Source organism: Diorhabda carinulata, chromosome X (assembly GCF_026250575.1).
Source record: "Diorhabda carinulata isolate Delta chromosome X, icDioCari1.1, whole genome shotgun sequence".
NCBI classification, from domain to species: Eukaryota; Metazoa; Arthropoda; class Insecta; order Coleoptera; family Chrysomelidae; genus Diorhabda; species Diorhabda carinulata.
In genome coordinates, this window is record NC_079472.1 from 67,390,886 (window position 1) to 67,415,573 (window position 24,688).

Below are 24,688 nucleotides of genomic sequence, written 5' to 3' on the forward strand. Positions count from 1 at the left end.
ACTGTCAGTTAAATAAGTGATCTCATGTAAATAAACACGTGTTGTGAGCTCCCGCATCTATCCGCCGAAGCTTTCTCTAAACAACTGTTAGATATTGGGGATGGGAAAGTTGCTGTTCATGAAAATACTAGATACATAAAATTACAGACGGACTTCTGCACAATCATCGACTAGCAAAATATTTTCATCGATAACATAATTCCCGATGTACACACACAATATAAAAACCATAAGTGGCTGGCAGAAAGAGCGATTTTGGCAGCAAAAAATGTGGACATCGATGGGTTGAATTCAAAGATATCAACAGTTGTTGCTTGGGGACTTGGTGTCATACAAATCTATCGATGCAGTTTGCGATACCAACGAAAATGTGAATTATCCAATTGAGTTTTTAAATTAATTGGATTTACCAGGTATGAGGAATGCCACCACACCATTTACAATTGAAGGCTGGATCTCCGATCAATCTGCTTCGTAACTTGAACTCACCACGGCTATGTGATGGCACACGATTAGTCATTGAAGAATTATTGAAGCCACCATTTTGAATGGAAAGCTTCCAGGTGAAATTGTGTTGCTGCCACGAATCCCTATGATTCCTACAGATGTGCCAAAAGCACTCAATTCCCAATTAGATTGGCATTCACTATGTCGATCAAAGAGACACAAGGCCAGACATTGTCTATATGTGGTTTAGATTATATCGATAGAATGAATAATAAATGTTTGACAGTAATAAAACCCACGAACATTTTGTAGAGAGAAATGTTTGATACGACGTATCAAAAAGCATAAAAGCTGGTAAAGCAGTTCTAGAATTATAAGTTTTCAAACTTTCAAATATCATAATATCCTTATTACAAACTCATTTGGATTTTCTTAAACATGGTACTTGATTAGACTTAACGATTATCATGAATTAGTATTCAAAATATGTGGAAGCAATGAATCGATTAAGTCGGCGTTCATCCTCAAGACCCTATATTTTTGTCTTATTGACCCATATAGCCAAAATTATATCAAAAACTTCTCCAGACTATGGATTTGATACTATATATTTAGAAAAAAACCACTAAAAAACTGTATTATATAGGTTATAGATTAGATATTTGTTTAATAGCTATCCCGCCACCTTTGTACGAGTCAATTAATTGGCTCAACAGGCATGGGGGGTTGAGGCCAGTGTTTTGGACTCGAGAAAAGACGACTCTAATACGCGGCTTTTCGTCGAGACATTTCAATAAAGACACATGGTGTTACATTTACAGTTTCGTTTTATTTTAATAAACTAGCTCCGATCATGGTATAATACAAAAACTATTTCAGACAACTTTTTCATTTGAATTTATAAAGTAGAAAAAACAACGGAACATTAACGAATATAAATGTTTTTGGTATTTGAGACACTTTCTGTTACTTAAAATAATAGTTTAAATTGCTAAATTCATGATAATTTTTTTAACACTAGGAAGATAAGGACAATGTTGATCAGTATGTGAACAAAAACAAGATCCATCTACTCCTTTGAGCATTTTGTACCGTAACTCTTGTTATTATAGGTGAGTTCCAACTTCTAATCTCTGATGTTGTAATCCATAATACTGTGTGAGATTGTTGAATAAAGAACAACTAACATATTTTAAAATATATATTGATTTCAAATTTACTACCGGTATTTATAATTTGTTGAGATATAATTGGAACATATTTAGAATACCACAGGCGATATGGCTTCTTTTTCGAACAAATCTCTCCACAATATATATCTTCCGTGTTTTATATTGCTCTCAACTGTGAGGTGAGTATCTATATTCATATAGTGTATGTTCGACGGATCTACTTTAGGCCAAACTATATTTTCTAAGAGACTATCCGCTTCAGGTGTTGGATTTCTATAAAAACATTCTATTATCAATTGATTTCAGTAATTAATATTATTCTACAGTTCGCATGAAAAAGATCTTTGCGGTAGAGATCACTGAATATTTAGCAGGGTGTGAAAATGCAATACATATTACGTTCAAAGACCGAAAACGGCCAACGCGTTCTGTACATACTACATATATAAAAACGTTGTCATTAAACATTTATTCAAATAATGATATCTTCTAAATCTGAAGTAATTTCATTCGGGTTCTGGCTATATCAGAACAGTTACAACGCGTTCTGAGAAACGCAAGGCACACAGAACGCGTTGTGGCTATTTTGAACGGTCACTGGCCGTTTGCGGTCATTGAGCGTAGCATATACTCTGCTTAAACTATCACTACACCATCACTCACAATTACGTTGACCGACCACCAATTTTCCCACCAATGAACCTTCTTGCTAAAGATGAAAAACCAAATTTGGAATAAATCGAGTATTGCTGATCTCGCTGTCAATCATGATCAGGAAATAAATGATGTGAAATTGTTAAAAAATGTATACAACAACAAATTGTTAGATGCATTTCTATACTATTAAATTACTATTAAATAGGGATAAAGGGTCTATTCCTTGCAGCCCACTCTTTAGTTTAGTAGCTAGGGAATAAAAGTGAAGATCCGCGTCGAATAGGTTTTCTCGGTGGGATTAATTTTCGCGGGAGAAGATTGAAATCAATGAGTCTCTGAAGACGATAACAAACAGTGTAATTGAGTGTTGGTGTAGTGGTGAACAGTGGGTACTTTACGAATATCACCAACGGTTCCAAAAATACTAACTCTTAAATACTCGAATTCAAAACATTCTTGTCATATAGTTCAATCGCTCGGGAAAATACTCGAATGCAAAATGCAATACATTTTACTTTAGTGTAGATCAAAACATAATCACTATATGTTAAGTATACTAAAAAAATATTTACAAATATTTTGCGAAGTTGGTCCAAAGTTTTATCATTCGGTTATGAGTAGTCACATCGTTTTCAGGAAATTGAGTTAAATCGGAATTATCGTAACCATCTGCATTTATTTTGAATATATAGTTCATTTCTTCTACATGTGCGACTTTTTCAGCACCTACAAAAATTTTGTATTGAACAATGAAATTATGGAAAGAAGAAGTAATTTATATGTTTTCAGGACTAACATTGCTCCTATCTCTTAGCTTGTCTCTACCAAGATACAATTAGGGGCATCGCATATAACTTATGAATGATTTCTATCAATTTCTTATGTTTCTTTCTAGAGATCTTTCTATAATTGTGATCTGATCATTACCACGATCAATGTATAAATTTTAAATTACTAAAAAAAGTTTCTGTAAACTAAGGGTCTTACCCAGTAAAAGCTCCTTCAGTTATAATTCAGTTATAATTGTCTACACAAACTCTAATACGTAAAAATCGCCACTTTGCTCTGCTTGTACACTAAGCACTTAGATAACTAACTCAAAAGGCTTTGTCCTTTTCAGTCTTCTTTCTAGGTTTGTGTTGTCGAAGAGCAGGATTGCCTCGAAGTTCACATGTTTCAAGAGACGTTGTTAATAATTATTTACGAATTCAGTGGATACCTACCATACTGTGTCTATCTCCAGGTCCCGATGAAGATCGCTATTTCAAAAGTACCAGGGTGCGTCAACGATGCTCCTTAGTCCTTTATTTTAGAATGTTTGGCTTATTTGGCACATTCCCATAGTTAAGGGGATTTGTTCATACACAAGTAGTTTATTATAAAGTGGATTGTCTTTTCAGCAACTAATACATTATCTTGTATTTTAGTTCTTGTCGCTTTTTTTATGTGAGGTTTCCAGCGTAACTTCACATCTAGTGTTAGCACCAGATATTTTGTTGTATTAGGCATATGGTACCTGTTCATCATCTAGTCGTGCTGGTACATATTGCTTCTTTTTATTTGTGTAATTTACAAGTCTCGTTTAAACGTCCTCCATTTTTTGGTCTAATGATTAATTTTAATAATTGATGTCTGCGTAGGTTGATTGCAGAATTAGCTGAATCTGTTAAACGGATCTATCTTGATCAATGCATAGACAAGGGCGTCGCCATCTTATGATTAAGAGAGGGCAATGGGGCAATATTATGGAGGATAAAAAATATGAAGGCCTGGTACAGTCGAGAGCATGAAGCGTTACATTTTGGAAGTCTTTACCTCGATGACGATTGTAATAAGAACGGTTCTAATATCTAAATATCAATGTATAAATCTTGACAAGCTTCGACAGCACAATAACTAAATCAAACTTTCAAACACAATAATATTTATTTATTTTAACATATAAATATTCAATTAAAATGTAACCTGTGGGGATTTTCTGCAAAACTTCATTTATAAAATCATTTAGGTTTTTATTTACTTTTTAATTGCTGCCAAAGTTCGATTTCATTCTTCATGTTCGATAAATCTTAAAACTGGGCAATAGATTCACAAGTTTGTTTCAGAATTTCAGTTGTCATGATTTATATCTGCGCCGGGTGTAACTTAATATGCGAATGATGGCGTGATTTCTTCAGCAAAATGTACTCCAAGGAAGGTGATAATTGAATCCAAGTATGGTATTACTAAAGACCTCTTCCAGTATTCCAGCAGAAGGGCTTTCTGCTGGATGATTGCTTCTACGACGTTGTTTTCCCCGTAGTACGTTGACAAGGGTTCCATCAAAGCCGAGTATTTGGCTACCAACATAATCCCGAGAATGACAGAAATTCTGGGAGCTGCTCTATTTCCTTCCTGAGAGAAGGCTTCCAGAATTACTGGAAGATTTCTAAATTCAGATTCAGTTTGTGAGACGAGCAATAAAAGTAGAGGGTTTTGGTGTACTTTTTGCGTATGATCGCTTGTACCCCTCCATCTTTTCCTGACATCGTTGAACAATCATCAAAGCATTTATTTATATTCAGATGCAATCGATTTCGCATCCCAATCTTTTAGCTCAATGAATCCGACAATCATTTCTTCATCAAAATATCGCATCCCAATCGATAGTTATTTAGTGTCAGAAATATCAGCTATTTCGTCTGCTCGTACACTTTATGCTGCTGCTTCTTTCACTTTTTTCTTATTGTCAGCCTTAATAACGCATCCACAAATACCAATAATTTCATTTTGAATATTCACTGAACGGTAGTTTGCATTCTTTTTCCCTTGTTCAATGTGTTTATTTAAAATCAAATCTCCCGCGTCAATTTGCAGCCTGTATAAGTCCTCGAGAATACCATGTTCACTTCTCAGTGCTAAGTCGTGTGATCCGCAGGGAATAATAGATTTTATAATTTTGCGATTTTCTTCGATAATACCCTGGGAAATTGCAAATCGACAGGTACACTTTCGAGAAAAGATTTAGCAGCTTTCAATGTCTTCTTATGGAAGTGGGTTTCAATATGCTATTTGCACTGCTCGTGAATATCTTTGAACTTACAAAAGAGCCTTATAGTAAATGATACCGATATGCCTCTAGATGAATTTGGATTTGGTGGGAGCAACGTACAATATTAATTACAAAATGCTTCTTTGTGGCGCCTGGAATATACCAACCATGGAGGAGAATATGTTTCCAACCAAGAATAATTAAATTTTCTCATCTGTTTTTGTTTCGCATCTTCCGCAAAGTTATAGGTCGCGGAAGAAGACCAATAGTTTTCAATCACTTCCTTCTTCTTTTCGGTTGATAACCTGTGTACCCGTCCAACATATCGCCCGATATAATTTTCATTGCAGTCATCGGAGTCATCCATCAATGAATCAGGATTCAGCGCCAGATATTTAGAGGAACTTGGTCTGGGTAGCTCCTGCGGCTGAATATAACCTGTTGTGGTTGTGGTGACCGATGAAGACACATGCGATATTGTCGTTATTTTGTCCTGGAATGCTGGTGAACGGCGATTTTAAAAACAGATGTCAAAATCTTAATGTTACGCTGAATATTTCAATACTTTGTACAATATACATTAAACTTCAATTTTTCATGTGATGCAGAATTTATTAATAGGTAATGAAGTCAATTGTTCGCACGACCTTAGGACTGCTCTTTCTAGGGGGGCAACTGCCCCCATTGGAGACGCCCTTGTAAATAGAGACCACACTAATCACTACTAAATATTATGAATTAAATGACATACAAAAATGTCATCAAACAAATTGACTCCAGCCTTTGATTGTTTCATGTCATTGGAGGAAGATTGCACACAATATTATTTATTCATTTGTATCATTTAGGCATTGGTTAATAATGTATGTTGTATCTGCCTGCTATAATTATACTTATTGCTGTATTTTAAATAGAAATAATGAACTAAGTTATTCAATCTTATAAATTTACCTGGTAAAGTTATGTTATTATTTTTTCCCATTACTCCCGCATAAGAAAATTTATAAAGATAAACGTCTGTGTATTGTGATTGTAAATCTGCATGTCTGACACAAGGATTGAAGAATTGAGTCTCAGAATTATACTGAAATGAGAAAGAAAATACTGTACTTTGATACCAAATTAAATTTTGTTAATGTGAAAATTAGTTTGAATCAATTGAGACTTGAAATAATCAAGTATTGGCGAGAAACTTTTGTTTAAACTTAAAACAATTTTCTGTTGTTTCATAATTGTATTCCCAATATTACGAAAGAGCAATTTACAATTGAAACATAGTTCTCCAGAAAATAACATGTAACCGAACTATTATAATTAGATAATTTAGCATACACCTTGCTGAACAAGTGTAACATGCCATTCGGCTTGTTACGTTTTTCTTCAAACATTTTGAATATTCCTTTGTTCACATATTGTGGCACAGAAGTAACTTTGAATTTATTTATTCTAACATTCGACTTTTTGAGGAAATTAATTTGTTATCGACCTCTCACTCCATTATATAAATTGAATAGAACTTCGAATTCTTCCTCTACCTATCTATAAAAAATGAATTTTAGTAAATTTGTGGTGATTTTATTCCCTATATTCGGTTAAATGTTTCTTTGCCTTTTTTACCGAGCTCATAAAATTTTAGTTATCATTATGGATTTCCTTTTATTTTAAGCGAATTTTATATTCTATTTATTTGGTGAAAAGAACGAATTCCTGTTTGGTTATATTTTAAAAATATGAATTCGTTTTTTTTTATATGTTAAAGCATAAGCTCCTTTCGTTCAATTCTGTTCTTTCTACTCGTTCCTTCTTCCGTAATTTCCATCTATAATCCCGTTTCCTCCCTCATTTCATTTTTTTTCTCGCAGTGCTACAGTTGCCAGGTTGCGAGTTTCAATCTTCAAGGATCCGACCACAAGACTACAAATTTAATTTACTCCCGCTTTTGTTCGTTGTGCAGTTAATACTTTTTTTCTATAAATTTATTTATTGCTGAAACTTTTTTTATTGTTTTTAGCAATAAATATTTCTGTGGATAATCGTGTCCGGGGATAGTTTATTTTTAACACCCCATCTGAGTACCAGTTATTTATTTCCTTTAACTGATGTTGATTACCACTTCCTGAGAAATTATTTCTACTTGAGCATGATGTAGGAAAAAGTTGACCAGTTACTGTTTCCTTTCACTCTAAATAATCGTATTACATCTTTGGAACTTCAACAACAACTTTTGTTGTATAATGGTGTACTCAAGTGTCAAACTAACTTAGATTACGTTTGGAGGTATCCAAACATTCGTTTGAAATGTTGATGGGAGCGAGCTTTTGTTCAGTATTAATCAATTGCGTACATGGACACCATTTTCGGAGTAGGTGCAGTAAATGATGTTCGATGACATTCAGCATCATTGTTTATATGATCACTTCATCATGCCGGGAACCACATACAAACGGGATAATATTCACGAAGTTTTCCTCCGTTGTTTCAATTGCTTTACCAGGTACAAAATAATGTTTAGTTTTTACTTGAAATTCTTTCCCTCTTCATTTCTCAAGCAACGAATACATTTACCTTCATATGAGTATGATAACTAATTTACCCGTCAGAAAAATCTGAAATTTTAAAGGGTGGAATCAGAACTCCAATGGGAACTGATAATACACAATCTATTTATCTAGCCAATAGTACGATATTGTGATATAATTTACTGTAATATGCTAATAGAATAAATAATATCATTCTTCGAAACTCTAAACAGTTTTTAATTGGGTATCGTCTCTAAATGAACAGAATATTTTCAAAATACTCACCGCTACAGCCAGGCCCAAATTATCTTGAAAACTTTCATTAGAATTGAGGTAAAATCCTTTGATGATTTGTCCGAGCTCCTGTAGTTTTGAATCATTCACTATATTCATATTTTGAAGTACCAATTTTTTCAAATTTTGGTCATATGCAGCTGCCCTTGATTTCAATGATTCCATATCTATAAAATATATGGATGTAACTTTATAATTTTATTGTTGTTAATATTCCTACCTTATTTTCTAGAAAATACTTGAAATATGGTTTGAAATGGAATTAAATGAAATATTCAGAGGAAATTCTTGCGACCTTGCCATAAATGTGATTGTTGTGGCAATGAAACACCGAGTGTACTTTTTTAAAATGTATTGCAGGCTTTTTCATCGTAAAGGAATGACATTATGGTCTTACTCTAATGTGAAAATATAAATCTTCATAATGTCAATAAACTTGAAAAATGAGTTCTTTAAATTTTATTGATATTTTGTTCCATCTAGTTGGAGGTTATTGAGATAAAGAAATTAGTTTCATACTAATACACTAATTTTTCCGAGAAACCTATTCGATTCCTTTTTAAGAATTTTTATAATTGAATCTATATCTTTTTGATATCGCATGTTGTTACGAGATTTTAATTAGAATGTAAATTATAGGAGAAAATCTAAATGTACAATGTTTATTGTAAATTTAGTGGAGATACTGTAAATGTAGATATAACTCCGAAATTAGGTATAGAGAAATTCTATTAAAAATAATCAGAATTTCTAAAAACACAAAATATATAGGGTGATTTGAATGAACAAAGTTAATCATTTTTCCAGAAAACGGACAGATCTGGCAACAACGTAAATACCACCATAATACCGGGCGTATCGCAAGACCCTTGCGCACAAAAATTTATAAAAATCATACAAGCCGTTTCCGAGATAATTGAGGCGTTCCATACATAAAACACTGTAGGTATTTTCATTCTATTCAAGTTGAGTTGAACATCAGTATATTTTTGACTAGAAAAAATCAATTGACTGGACCCTAGAAATACTGGGTGCTTCTAATTTCATGCGATAAAATTCAAGAAGTGATTGATCGTATCAAATTACAAACAACAAACTTTTCTCAGTCCACTACTTTCCGTGATATCAGTTTTTGAGTTTTTATTCATTTTCTAAAATTTCAGTAAAGCCAGAAACTTGAAATTATGTAATTTTCATGCACTCGCAAAGAACTAAGTTGATTATTTTCAGCATTTATCATAACTCGTATTAAATGTTTCATCTTCACTGTTTTCCACTCGAATTATTAAAAAATTATAATTTATGGTGCTTATTTTTTTCTCTACAACTTTTGGGTCTGGAAAAAAATTTAAGAATGCAAAATATTTTCAAATAAAACAAGGAAGTCATAATTTCATTTAATGAAAATTCATTTTGAAAAAAAGTTTTCATGTTTAATAAAGTAAGAGCCGATAATTCCTCCTCCATATAATGGAACAGGATTATTGAAAAAATATCCGTGGTTAGTCTCTTGCAAGTGCACGTTTCTAGCATTACTGAAATTTCAGGAAAAAAAACTCAAGTCGTTATCACCTTTTAAGAACAATCACTTGAAGTTTGTCGCATGAATTTCGAAACATTCTGTATATTATACCTAGAAGATATGTGCAGAAAGTAACAAAGCTTTCCATAGCCATTGAAAATAATAAATGGATACCAATCAGAGAGATTGGCTATCACATCCAGAATTAATCTATTATAATATTAACAAATACATTTCAAAAAACCAATATTAATTCAGATACATATGTATTTATTGATGAAAATAATTGCAATTGATATATAGATGAAATGAGTTATTAGGGCATTAGTTTGAAATATTTAAGGTACGAGCAAAAATTTTTTATTTAGTAGTATGTACTTCCAGATATCTTTCAGCAAAATCGTCTTTTCAGATGTCATGAGAATCAAAGGATCAACATACTAAAATTAAAAGCAAAGCAAAAAAGCTTCTTACCAATCTACTATTCATTAAATTATTTATAAAATTTGTATTTGTTATATGTCTTGCAACAATGGAAAGAAGGATTGTATTTTTGTTTTTAATTTTATAGAATAAAGGTCTTCACAGTTTTCAAACTGAAATTTCGTAAAATCGTTCTGGCTCACTTACGCGAAGTTGAGTTTGAGTGTTTTTGCAATGTATTAGTTCAAAATTTTCACAATACTCCTCTGTAAGCCGCATACCTAAGGCAAGAGAAATATCCTCTTCTGAGTTTGCACCAATTAATAGAGGAACCCTATTGATTTCTCCGTTTTTTAGACTTTCGTATAAGTTTTTAGTCAAAAAGGCACCATCATGTTCAACTTCAATGACTGGACGTGGTTTTGTCTGAAATGAATAAAAAACTGATTTTTTAATTTGTTTGATCACTTAATTTCACTCTAGATAATTTCGATAACATAACATCATAAATAACTAAAACAGAAGCAGTTGGTGGAAACTAAAATTTATCATTTAATGACTTCAAGGACCTAAGCATAAAATAGATAAGGAAAATTTAAGATTTTTGTATTTAAACAGACAGCTAATGAAAGAGTGGAAACTATACCGAAAAGATTATCCCAAAAAAGTTATGATAAATAAAAGAAAAATAAAATGAAACCTAAACGTCTAATTGTGATTGGTATTACATCAATTGAAACGGTCTAACTCACTGTCAACTCAATGATAAATTTCAATGGAAACTAGTTGGTATTATAAAATGCTTTCAAACCCGTTTGAACGTATGGAGTAGAACTATGGGAATCAGCTTCTAACTCGAAATTATAGAAAGATTTCGAATGTTCAAGATTATCTTTTTTTTTTTGGTAGTCACTTACTTAATCACCACTTTTCAAGTGTAAGGGTTGTTGGGGTTAAGATATTATGTTATTACTTCTTCCACAGGTGTCTCTATCCTTTCCTATCTTGTATTGTCTGTCTTCTTGTCCTTCCTTGTCCTTCTTCGATTTTGTTTCGAATTGATTTTACGTCCAAATTTTCTCTCATAATATTTTATTTTATTTTGATTTATCATCTATTTTCTCATTGCTTTTTCATTTATTTGTATAATTATGCATTTGTTGTTCCTCTATTGGTTTTAATTCTTTGATGTGAGTCTGATCTGTTTTCTATTACACTCGTCTTTATTTTGCTGATGGATTCTTAGTTATGGGATTCCCCTATAATCGTTACAATTTATTCTTCTCCTTACTTATGTATTGGTGTAAATATAGCCACATACCAATCGTATTGCGTTTTTTCTGTATCATATTTTATACAGAATGATTTTTAGTAATATCTGCTATTTCCATTTCTGTCGTTATTTTATCTATTCCTGGTGCTCCCAGTTTCAGTTTTTGTATCACTCATTGTATTCCTTTTAATTTCGAACTCATTTCTGCTTTTTTTTTTTTGTTTATGTTCCTGCTACTGCTACTTGTCTCTGTCTCTGTTTTCTATCTAGTGAATATCCTTTCCTTCTTCTGTTTTTGTTCCTTAACTAATCTTTCAACTTATGACTGTTCCTCATTGTATCTTTCATAGTCTGATTGTGTTTTAGTTGTTAAGTATATCCATTTTTGTTTCTTATTTTCATCTTATTGCATCTTTTATAGTTTTCAATCACCAATTTGTTCTCTTGAGTTGCGTGCGGACCATACTTGATATTTTGTTTTATTTTTTATATCTCTATGAGTTTACAACATCTAATTCTCTAATAATTGCTTTTTTGTGTTCTTCTGTTTGTTATTTTCATTCCTTCTGTATTTCATTACCAGTAGCTGGACACTCTAATTTATGAACCCTTTTACTCACTAGAAAATAAATGGGTTTTCTTGTCTACTTCTGACTTCTCTTGTCATTTCATGAATCTTGTATTGGAAGTTTTTTTTTGAGGTTACAAGTTCATTATTTTTGCATGGTTATTATTTTTTGCTCCTTTTTATCCTTGTTTTCCCATTCATTATTTGTTACCTTTATTCTCTTTTCATGCTCTATAATTCAGATCGCCTTTTATTATGTCACAGTTACTGTGGTCTGTTTTCTCATCTTTAGTTGGTTGGTATGGTGCAACCATTGATAGTTCTTCAGTTTCTCTTTCTTATTTTATGTCCACTGTGAGAATTCTTTCGTTTATGAAATCTCCGTTCTTTATATACCTCATATTTTCATCATATTTTTTCTTCTGATTTATTCCTTGGTGTCTCTTCAATGCCTTCTGTGAAATTTCTTGTTTTTATTCTCTCAGTAGTTCATCCTGTTCATCCATTTTGTTTTTCTTTCTTCTCGCGTCTTTATCCTTATCCATAGCCTGATCCGTCAACAATATTTTTCCTGCCGTTATTAGTTTCTGAAGTCATTTGACTCCTCAACTAATTTTTTTTTTATTTATATTTTATTTCCAATCATTTTATCTTATATTTTTCTTTAATCCGATTTTTACTTGCTATCCATTATCTCTTTCTTTTTTTGCTTGACTTCAGAGCTATCTAGTTCTTAATTGAAAGATGATGTAGTCATTTTCTACAGAAAGGAATATAAAGTAGTAATCAGAATGTGAATACAAAATACTAAGGGCAACTTAATGTCAATATCTAGTTCAAAGGAAAACGAGTAGCCAAAACATATTAATTCTCAATATATGTCTGCGTTTTTAGTCAAAATAATTTTGTTGTAGTTGATACTTACTATTATCGTAGTTTTTGTCGAAGCAATATCTATTGCTTTGGCAGGGACACTTTGCAGATATTTGAGAAGTTCTGAACTTGTTGTAATGTTAATATTTTTGTCTATGAGAGAAGCCAGTTCATAACCGTATGGTGTTGGATCTGGCAAATACGCCCAATTACTGATACCTGAACCGCTTTCAGAAATTCCTCCTCTAAATAGACCTGAAATAACCAAACTGAGTATGATCGGACTAATTGAAAGAAAAAATGTGAGAGGAACTGAATATCGTATCAAATAAATCTCATAGATTTAGAGACTAGAGAGTTGAGAATATTTATTTAATATATTTAATATCAACGAAATTTGATCACAAAAGCTCAATCGTTGATAATATGTTAGTTTTGAGAATTCAATCATTCATTGAACTACCGTCAAGTTAATGATTTTGAGGCCATGGAAATGAAATTTTCTTGTGATTTTATCGTGGATGACTAGTTTCTTCTCAAGGAAATGAGAATAAGATATTCTTAATTCGATTGCTGAAGCATGTGGGTTCCTAGAGCTGATTAATTGAAGTTTTAGCTGGTTTTCTTCGCTAGAATCATCGTACCCTTCTTTAGGCTCCTTTCGATGGCCATTTTATCCCTTCTTCCTGTTATTTTTGACTCCCGTCTAGCTCTTTGTCCTTTTATTATTTCTTCTTGGGTATTCATTTCACGTCTTCTTTCAGACTTTCGTCATGACTTCTTATATTATCTTTATTAAGTTCCTCATTATCGCTCGAATACTTTTTGTATGCATAAATTTGAAAAAAAAAAAAAAAATACCAAGATCTCAATCGAATATCTCGAACCTTATCCAAAAGCAACTGTTCGGTTTTTTTTTTAAAACTTAATTCGTCGGCGAATTTGAAAATTCGCCATCATTGCTTGCAAATGAAAAAAGCCGATGTCGATTTTCTCGAAAACTCGTTATTTACTTACTTAATCTATCGGTCTATCCACTTTCCAAATAAAATATTTCAGAATTTCCACGAAAATCCGTTATTTACCTTCTTCATTGTAAAATCCATCGGTGAAATCGAAATTTTTTATCTCTGCTAGGTTTCAAAAAGAATATTCCCCTTGTGAAGTCCATATAGAGTTTTCGAGAACTCATTAGAAAGCTGACGAGAAGTTTTTTTAAATAGGGAGGCTAGGCTCCACTTTGACAGTTTTATCTCAGTTATGACACCAAATTTTAACATTTCTTCTGGTGAAGTTTGATGATAGAGTTGTAGAAATTGATTCAACACTTGATATTTCACTACACTACAATTATTACACGAGTTAATAAACGACTTACAATTTAATAACAATAATCTCATTTCAGATCCCATTTCTTTTATTGCTCGATTCTAAAATATCTGGTATAATAGCTCAACCCAATAATAAATGAAGCCAGTTTAAATCTTTTACAGTTTCCAATACATCAAGTTATGACTGACGCCGTCAGACGGCGTACAGTTGGTCACACTATACTTTATACATATTATATAACGTTATGGTCAGCATTTTCAGATGGCTTGCGGCTATTTACTATATACATATTATTATATATCACAATATATTTGATACCAGCTCAATTTGAAAAATGCAAAAATTATAGTCACATCACCGCGATTTTAGTATGCTTTGATGGTTTCAATAGAACTAACCAAATACTTTTACTATAGCATACGAAAATTTTTTATTACCTGCTGATTGTTTACTCAAAATATGGAGTCCAACTGATGCTGCGCCAGCACTTTGTCCAAAAATAATTACTTTATTAGGATCTCCACCAAACATACGAATATTTCGTTGTACCCATTTTAATGCCAGCAACTGATCTTTAAGTCCAGTGTTTCCAGGAATTATTTCATCTGCGGTAGAAAGAAAGCCAAAAGGACCTACTCGATAATTTGAAGTGACTACAATAACATCTTGTTCTATCAAATAATCTGGACCGTAAAAGTCGTAATTTGAAGCACCGGTTGTAAAACCACCTCCGTATATATATGCCATTACCGGAAGAAGGGTAGTGTTGGCCTAAAAGAGAATATAGCTTTCCTACAAAACTTCCTCAATTATAACCTAGATTTAACGGTTGAATCATATCCTTCCCAAAAGATACGTGGGAAGAACTGGAAAATATTTTAACACTGATTTCATTTCTCATTTCTTAGACTTTTTGATATATTAATTAATGGTTCTAATATCAATATGCATGCTAGAAAGAGGCTGATTTGACATAGAATCGAAACAGTTGGTCCCATAAACGAACTCTACCACAACACCAAATAGGTTTCAGTCAGAGCACGCCACAATTCAGCAATGCCAGAGACTAGTGAACAAAACTGGAAGAATCCTCGAGGTAACAAAAGGTGTAGTTTGGACATACAACATGCGTTCGACAGAGTTTGATGCAATGGTCTCCTATACAAACTGAAACTACTCCTAACGAAACACAACTATACTTAACTTCAAAATCTTATCTTACTTGCCACTGCTTTAAATTACTAATGAAGAAGTTCACTCAAATAACAATACCATATAATCTATAATACTTCAGAGCAGCGTTTCTGCTCCATTTATGTATTTGATTCTTGAAGCAGACTTCCAACCACAAACGATATCCTTACAGCGATATTTGCTGACTGCACAACAGTAATGGTCAAATACATCAACCCAACTGTAGCTACAAAGAAAGTACAAAATCATTCAAATTTGTTAACTCTACTAACTGAAAATAAACGCTTGTCCGCAAATTTTCATCAATAATACCCCAATAGAACCAGTTGTCGGGGGTTGCATCTGGGTGGAAAACTTGAGACACATATCAACAACAGAAAAAAATTAGATCTGAAATTAAAAAATATGCACTGGTTAATAATCAAAAGGTTTCAACTTTTCAATCCACCCGTATGTTAAGTGATACGTTTCTAAGATAACAATTCATATCGATCAAAGATATAATGAAGAACCCTTCCACAAAATACAAAAATCTATACAATGACCATAGTAATGTGTTAATACATCATTTATTCAACAAACATCATCATAGGAAAAATTGAGAAGACTATCCTACCATATCCTACCATAAATACCGTCAATGGATGATTCCTGATTCACGTTAATGACTTACTCATTACTCTATAGAGTAAGTACATTGTAAAAGTGCAGTGTATCAATGAAAAATATGTTCTTTAAAACAATTTCCATGTTCCTAAGTATGTGAACAATTCCTGAAAATTTACTTTCTGTTATATTATAGTTCATTCCAAGGATTTCTGAATTTTTCTAATTGAATTTATAACATTAAACGTTACTTGCTGGATTTGTATTAGAAAATATTCCAGAAATATATGTGATAATCATTCGACACAAGAAATAAAATGATATGAAAAACATCAATCAATTATCTTATGTTCCTAAAATACTTTTAAAATAAATTGAAATTGTTTTCAAACTTACTTGAGTTAAGATTGGCGTATATACATTGATATAAAGACAGTCTTCATTTTCATCATCAGTATCTTTAGCAACTGAAAAACATCGATAGCCATCTTTTTTTGTTTCTAAAATTCCAGTCCAGTTTTCTGCAGGAACAGGAGCCTTAAATGAAAATGTATCATCTACATACAATCAATTCCAATTCAATACAATGCAGTATTGCCTAATTAAGAGAGAGAGTGAGAGAGAAATGCTTTATGTCAAAAAATATTCCCAATTTGTAGGGAAAAGCAAAAATAACTGAATAAAGATACAAATCAAATTAAATTTCAACAAACCTAAGAAAACCACAATGAATAACAAAAGTATGCAGCATGCCCGGAATTAAATATTATCAGAATAGAAGTCGTTTCCAAGGCAATTTCCAGTAATTAAGATTATGTCGATTTGATTTCAATTAGCAAATGATTGGGCATTTTTTGCATTGTAAAATATTGAACCCTCAACTAATTCTGAACGTGGAGTAGGTAGGTAAAGATCGTGATTTCTTAGTTCTTAACCGTGCAATATACAATATTCTAGCAGTTGTAGGAAAATCACTTTTGCCGCAGCCCTTAATTAACCAATCGGTATTATTTGCAATCAAGTATGCAGTCTGTCATAACTCCGGAGCTTTGGCTGCTCGGTTATAATTGAGTCGCTAACGGTATTCTCAAGATACCGGTCGGGTAGGCACAATATAGCAATCCAAATACTTCCACGGCGAAGGGTTGGCTTCCTGCAATACTTGGGATACTCGAATGTATCTTTCAACGTCGTATTCTGTGTTCTTTTTATTTTCAACAGTACAAATATGATAATTTTTATGATTTGACGATAAATTAGGTGACCAGCAAGTTGCATTCTTATAATTGCATTGTTATAAGCAAATGAATCGTGATCTTAACGTCTTATATTGCGTCTCAAATAATAATTTAAATATTCTTTACTATGCCGTACAATACACGAAGCGTACTATAACAGAAATCAGACTATTTTTCACATTTATAGATTATTTTTATTGAAATTTGATTCTATTTTTCTCACAAACACAATTGTCACTTTCAATGATAGTCCTAAACTTCCTTATTAACTTACCTGAAATCTTAAATCACCTAATGGTGGTTTAGCAAATGGGATTCCTTGGAACGCTCTAAAGGCTACTTTATTCGGGCTGTTTCGTAAGTGACCTTCAATTTTACCATTGTCAATATCAACCACTAAATCCACCGCTACTAACTATAAAAAAGGACATATTATTAAAAAAAATCATTTCACAATTCTAAATGGAAGTAAATACTTAGAAGGTTATATATGTATTGAGTATTGAGAGAGAAAAGAATTGGATTAGGTGGAATTATATATATTAATCAATTGAAACGCCTTTTCTAGTACTTTCCAATAAGTGAGGAGGACATATTATTGGAAGTCAGAACATATAACAAATGGTCATACCCCTTGCAAAATCAACTCTATAGATGCTACATTATACTATATAATTATACTTTTAAGGTATTTGAGTTTGAAGCATACTCAACACACTGTTTACCTACTACTACTACTACTACTACTACTACAACATTCACAGTTACGCTGTGAATCGTCTATCTGAAGTTAAACTGAAACTGAAAAATTTATACTAAATTCTCACACTAATGTTCTTCTTCCCTTGGAAACCAATTTCAGCGGAAAACTTTAGTTTTCATTCCTCAACTAATAAACTGTACAGTAGAGGCTTTAAGGAATAGGCACTTTGTGCCTATTTGAACCATTCTCACATTTAACATTTTCAATGATTTCAAATAAATCCAACAATTTATTATAGGATACAGTTTGCAACTATTTTGCATGATTCATATTTATTCCATGATTATTCCTGACAACGTGCTCGAAATACTCGTTTTGTCGGTCAATCTATATTTTAAATAGGTTAGGTGCTCTTTTAACCGGACATTAATAGAATTTTTAGCTTGTCCAACATAGTGCTGCCATAGTCAGTACAATTCATTTCATAAATAAAACTCTCTTCCAAATCTGGTATTTTATTCTTGGAATTACCTAACAATTGTTATAATTTATTGTTGGGTGCATTTGAAAGGAATAAAATGGCTGCAAAAATATACGTGGCTTCTGGTTTATATTATACAGGGTTGCTCGTGAGGGATAGGCGAAAAAAACTATCGAGGTTAAAAAGGCATTGAAAAGACATATACACAGTGAAAGATACTAACGATGTAAAACGGGCATTAATAAGGCAAATACGGTGCCGAAAAGATTATCGAGGGCCATCTCTGTGGTTGCTCGTGGGGTTTGGGCATATACTACAAACATACATATTATACAGGGCCGAAAATACTATCGATGTCAAAAGGGAATCACAATGTGTGTCGATTTATCATGATGTCAAATAGGGGTAATTAATTAAAAAGTCGGGGCAAAAGATCGATGTCAAAAAGGCATTATTGTCTCTACTTCACATACAGAATATTATACATGGCGGAAAATCGATGTCAAATAATAATTGTCGATTGTCGAAAGGTATCAACGGGGATTATACATTTATACGAGGCCAAGTAGCCCCAATTGAACAGGGAAGTGAAGACATTTTAGAAGTTAGATGATATTGTTGCAAAATAGATGATATATGCCTATACACACAGCAGGAAATGGACAGACGTTATTAGACACCGCTGCGCAAACAAAGTGCTAAAAGGGTATTTATAATATTAATTGATAAAGTATAATATAAACTACATGAATATTATCAAACAGTCAAGTGCGAATCGTCGTGTAAATAACCCTGATCTTGTATGGAGCTGGTTCCATTTTATCTTCATTATTGAAAGAATAAAATAACTCGAAATATGAAGAAAACTGGAAAGGGCATATCAATGGAGTATTCGACCAATCTCATTGGATATAAATACTTTGATGATTACAATGAAATAGTAGAAAGATTAAAAATACTCAGGTTCTCAGATATACTAGTCATGCAAAGGAAATTGTATCTATTATTAGTTGCGTGAGGGTGGAATAATTCAATAAATAAAACGGCAACTGCCATTTTATATCAGTAATTTGGAGACCATCAAACAACAATGCCTATCAACAAATTTGGTAGCCATTCCTTTTCCAAATAAACCCATGATTCATAGAGGGATATAGTTGAATCATCGCCAATATATCTATGGCAGTCAGATACCTATCAAACAAATTTTATTGCTCGTTTAAAAGGTCAAAAGACTGAATTGAGTAAGGAATTTTATAAATTGGATAAAAGAGGAATTGCATAAAATTTCCAAACAGTTGTAAAATTTCAAGTGTATCTCATTATATTGCCGATGGTGATTAAGTAATAAACAGTAAACTTCATGAACTTGCTGATATATCCATAGAGAAAGGAGATGTTATCAAGTTTAAATTAGCGTTTCCCATTTCCATTTTCATTGAAATTTTACTGGATGCTCCAATGCAAAAATATGTCTGAATGTGGCTTGGACTAAATTCAACTTAGTTAGTAAGATCGTTCATGCTGTTCAAAATGTTCAATCTGTTATTGAAATTATCAAAAAATCTCGAGTTTCACCTTTAATACGACATGAAATCGAGATAAAATATTTGCGTTCATAATAAGCACTCGAGATATACTAATGTTTTGATTACTCACAATTAGTATTTGAATGAAAAAAGCCGAGAGTTTGTCCATGTTTTGAAAATTTATGTATTGTGGAACAAAGCTTGAAATATCACTAATTTGTACTCATATTTCTATTGAATCTGATTCAGAATTAGGTTGTGAATTGATTGTTATAGTTTTTAGGGCGAAAGATTCCAATTTTCTAAGATATTATCACTTCTTATTCAAATGGAAGAAAATTGGGTAATTAAAACTACTAACTTCATTTGCAGCTTCTCGAATCTATCATGTTTTTGAAATGCCTATCCAACAATTGTTACTGATTAGGAGAAGAGTAGATTCTGAACAAGAATTTTATTGCAAATACAGCAGAAATATTTGTTGCACTTAAATCTTCACAGAATTTGAAAAATAGGAAGCTTTGCTGTCTAGACTCATAGAAAAATCTATTATTATAAGAAGTGCATATTCCGTTGATCGAATCTTTCAAAGTAAAATAATCTATTTAAATTCAGTGATGAATTCGATGGTTCCATTGGATTTGGATTTGGGAATCAAATTAACGTAAATATAAATGTCCATCACAAATAACTTATGGGATTTTTGAATAATTATAAATTACAAGGATATATTGAAAAATTCTTAGCCTACTATAGAACCAAATAAAATTTCAATGTCAAAATATTTTATTACTCAACATATTCTCCTCTTAATTGGATACATTTATTACAGCGAATCTGCAACGTCTCTAGAGCTTTCAAAAAAAAAAAATGTTTCCTCTTGCTCTGCAAACCGGACCTCCACAGCTTTCATTACCTCCTCGTTGGATGAAAATTTACGACCTTTTAAACTTTTTTTCAGTTAAGGAAAGAGATAATAATCGATTGGAGCCAAATTGGAGATTTGTGTGCAGGGGCGTTGTGCTGCAAAAACAAAACACCTTTGGATAGCTTTCCGCGTCTTTTCTCTTCAATTTTTTCCCGTAAAGTGGTCAGTAATGTCGAATAGTAATCTCCAGTTATTGTTCTACCCTTTTTTAAAAAATCAATCATGATTACTCCATGGCAATTCCAAAAAACTGAAGCAAGAACTTTTCCAGCAGATTTTTAGACAAGGTCTTGGAGAACCAGATTGTTTTGTTGAATGTATTGCTCAACTCTGTTTTACTTTTTTGCCTTCAAACTTTATACTGACACTTCTAATAAGTTATTGTTTGTTGCTATGGTAACGAAATATTTTGTTTATACGTGGAACTGGTCTAGGTTAACTGCATATCAATACATCCTCGTATTTCATAGTTAATCCAGACAAATTAGAGTTTGGAAAGTAGTTTGGCAACATATTGAGTTTCACCAATTGAATAATACACGAATAAACCTTGATAAATTGGAATTATGAGGTTTCTACATAAAAATTTCCTTGAATCTGAATTTGCTTCGATAACAACTTTTCATAACAAGATAACCTTAAAAAAATTTAAAACCCCAGGCTTGATCTTTGCAATTGAGAGACGGAAGAAGTAGAAAGACAAATCGGGAAAATGCTAGATAAAAGTTTTCTATTCACCTCCCCACACCAAACGAAATGTATGGTATGAAAATGTGTAGTACATCCGTTAAGGGGCCTGTCTCAATTTGGGTTTTTATTTTATCGATTGGTATTGAATGATGTAGGTCTTGGAAAACTGCTCTTGTTTTCGTCCATTACGTGGTGTATGAGTTTTCTGTGGGAATCAGGTGTCTTTGGAAAAATTTTTATTGTATTATTTGGTGAGGCTTTGGTGAAGTATGTCTCCTCTTCCACTGATTGTGCTACGTTTTCAAATATTTTGCTATATATATAAATTTATTCTTTTAAATGATCTTGATTTTAGGTCACTGCATATTTCTTTTGAAAATTTTAAAAGTTTTATTTTATTTATCGTTTTGATGACCTCTCAGTCTATTTTCTAAATACTGCTATGTCTGCCCTATGTAGACATCGTCACAATTAGCTCAAGTCATTTGATATATAATATTACTTCTTTTGTTTTTTGGTGTTTTAGACATCAATTTAGTGAAATATTTGGTTAATATATTATATCTTTTATGACATAAACATAAACCTAAAATATTTTTCCTTACCATATTGTTGAGAATATGGTATCAAATTATGCCAATAAATATGATATTAGTATAAGTCATAAAGGAGATAATACGTACGTTAGACAAATATTTCACTAAATTGAAATCTAAAACTCTAAAAAACAAAGGAAGTAGTATTATATATCAAGTGCCTTGTACTAATTGTAACGCTATCCACATAGGGCAGACATCTCGGTATTTAGAAAATAGACTAAGAGGTCATCGATACGATAAATAAAATAAAACTTCATAAACGAACCATGAAATATCAAAAAAACATAAATTTAATTATAAAGATTCAAAAATTCTTGAAACGGAATCTAATTCACGAAAAAGAGAATTTTTAAAAATGGTTCACATTCATAAAAACGAAAAACCTATAAACGATAAAAAATATCTAAATAAGTTAAGTGAAATTTATATCTATATTTTGTAAATTCTTTCTTTCTATCTTTTAAAAATTATTAAAAAAACCAATTTTGAAACAGGAGAGACCTAAAATCAAGAACATTTACAAACGTTTCTATTCAAGTAACAGTTTCCTTTGGAAATGACTGAAATCTGTTTTGTGAGTGTAATTTCGGGTTCTTTTTATTTTGGCGTCTGGTGTTTGAATCTTTTTTTCTTGTTTCTACTGTTTGCCATGAGTGATTATTAGTCTGAGGGCCTTCTTCATTGTTTTCGTTCAACATCATCTCGTCTTCGCTGGATGTTTCAGGGTGATGGTTACAATAAGTTGTATCGTAAGTGAGAATTGAGTATTTTTTTGATAATATGGAGTTTTTTATCACTTCACTGTTGTATCTTTATTTTGTTTCACATTGATTGGAATATTTTATTCAATGAAAGTAACAACAGTTTATATAAACTAGTTTCTTATATATTAAAATTTCAATCGATTTAAATATTTTCGAAAAACATCTGCTAGGGTCGGAAGTCGATAGCGTACTAAAAATGATACATAACGAAGAATTTTCAAAATAAAAATTTAAAATCGATTTTTACAAATTGATTTTAAACTTGTGTAGAGAGATAACTAAATGGTAACCACATTTTGCACTAATCCAGAACTCAAAAAATATATTCTCTGACATTGGAGTTTTATCCTAACGAATGTACTCAATTACAGAACTTTGTATGGAATATGCATAACTATTCAGTTGACGAAAAAAAAATTCATATTCATACAGCAGACAATTTCATATTAACAAAAATCCCCCCCTTTTAGATTATTTAGTCTTGAAACATGAAATTCCAGAATATTCTAATGGCGTTTGTAGCAGTAATATGATTCTAATATATTTTTCAAAAAATGAAAATACCTAGTAGGAAACAAATCAATTTTATAATAATCGGACATTAACCATTTCATAGGAAACTACTTCTGTTTGCGAATTTATATCAAATATTCAATTCAATTTGTAGCTTTGTCAAATAAATTGATAGTGATTACTGAATAAATCACAATCACAAATTATAGCTTCATTGCACTACTGTAACTGATAAATAAATATATGATTATATATGCAATCTTACCGCAGGAATTATGAAGACTATAGGAAAAATCGTGTATAGCATTTTAATACTTTCAGCACAGTAATTACCTAATAATAACTACTTATATATAGAAATTCATGTCATTATCACAATATCGAGTAATAATCTTTTCAATACGGGTTATCTAGAGATTTCATTGGCATTTCATAGATATATCGCATATATATATATTCATATTCTATAATATTATGAGAGAATATAAATGTACTTAAGATAATTCGCTATTTGAACGGTTGTTGGAAAATTTTGATTTCTACTTCATATCATATACGGTGTATCGCAATTGCAACGGAAACACCTCAATATTTGAACTGTCACGCATTCATTCAATGTAATACCACGAAACCGACCAATTCTCAATATTCATTTTTGTGTTAGAGGTAACATATCCCCTAATGTGCTTGTTACTTTGCAAGGTGGATGGCGTGTTATAGCTGGTAATCCTATATATGCTGTTATATTTATCAAGAAAATCCTGAAAAATTTTAGGTGGATACTGTCGAACTGATGAATTATAACATTATTAAATAAATATGATAGTAAGCATCTAGGTAGGCTAGGGGCTGAGCTTTGTAGGCACCTAGACGTCACTGCAAGTTTGGAAGAAATACTGGGAAAATTGAAGAGCGTCGTGAAATCCAATGGACATTTAGAAATGAAATTGAGAAAAACTCACAGTACAAGACACGAGAATAAACACACTAGAAATAAAGATAAGACAAAGAAATATTGTAATATACGGAATAGAGCAATCAGGAAAAGAGACACAGCTAAGCATACGAGATGTATTGATATCTAGTTAGCCTACACCAGTTCCAAGCATGAATGAATTTATATTGGATAATACAAGAGAAAAACTAAGAAAGCCAATCAACAAATAGGAAAGAAGGAAAAGTCGGTCTGGAAAAATAAACCAAGAAAAACCAAGAAAAAACCAAATACAATACTAGAGAGGAATTGACTACCTAAGGAGACAGAAATATATATTTGAAACTGTATCCTCGTTGAATTATAGTTGAAGTAACAATAGAATACAAATACAAAGA

The 24,688-nt window shown here is 31.9% G+C and overlaps 1 protein-coding gene and 1 long non-coding RNA gene across 2 annotated transcripts; one reads left to right on the forward strand and one right to left on the reverse strand.

Annotated features, from left to right (window-relative positions):
* The first annotated feature begins 1,283 nt into the window (after positions 1 to 1,283).
* On the forward strand, positions 1,284 to 13,560 carry LOC130902285 (uncharacterized). The gene is made up of 2 exons (XR_009060379.1): positions 1,284 to 1,559; positions 8,928 to 13,560. It is a non-coding gene; the product is annotated as an uncharacterized LOC130902285 (long non-coding RNA).
* On the reverse strand, positions 1,636 to 23,727 carry LOC130902274 (juvenile hormone esterase-like). Its single transcript, XM_057814263.1, has 10 exons — positions 23,622 to 23,727; positions 17,424 to 17,564; positions 16,308 to 16,448; positions 14,549 to 14,882; positions 12,832 to 13,034; positions 10,347 to 10,491; positions 8,112 to 8,287; positions 6,259 to 6,391; positions 2,849 to 3,002; positions 1,636 to 1,892 (listed from the first exon to the last, which is right to left on the reverse strand). The coding sequence occupies exons 1-10, from the start codon at positions 23,661 to 23,663 to the stop codon at positions 1,709 to 1,711; spliced, it is 1,653 nt and encodes a 550-aa protein (XP_057670246.1). The 5' UTR covers positions 23,664 to 23,727; the 3' UTR covers positions 1,636 to 1,708.
* Positions 23,728 to 24,688: the final 961 nt, after the last annotated feature.

Bases quoted from the DNA above. Each gene is read 5' to 3' on its own strand.
- LOC130902274 (XM_057814263.1), bottom strand. From the start codon at position 23,663: ATGCTATACACGATTTTTCCTATAGTCTTCATAATTCCTGCG. The intron at 16,449-17,423 runs GTAAGTTAATAA...TTTTCATTTAAG, and splicing joins TAGGTGATTTAAGATTTCAG to GCTCCTGTTCCTGCAGAAAA. The intron at 6,392-8,111 runs GTGAGTATTTTG...TTCTCATTTCAG, and splicing joins ATTTGGGCCTGGCTGTAGCG to TATAATTCTGAGACTCAATT.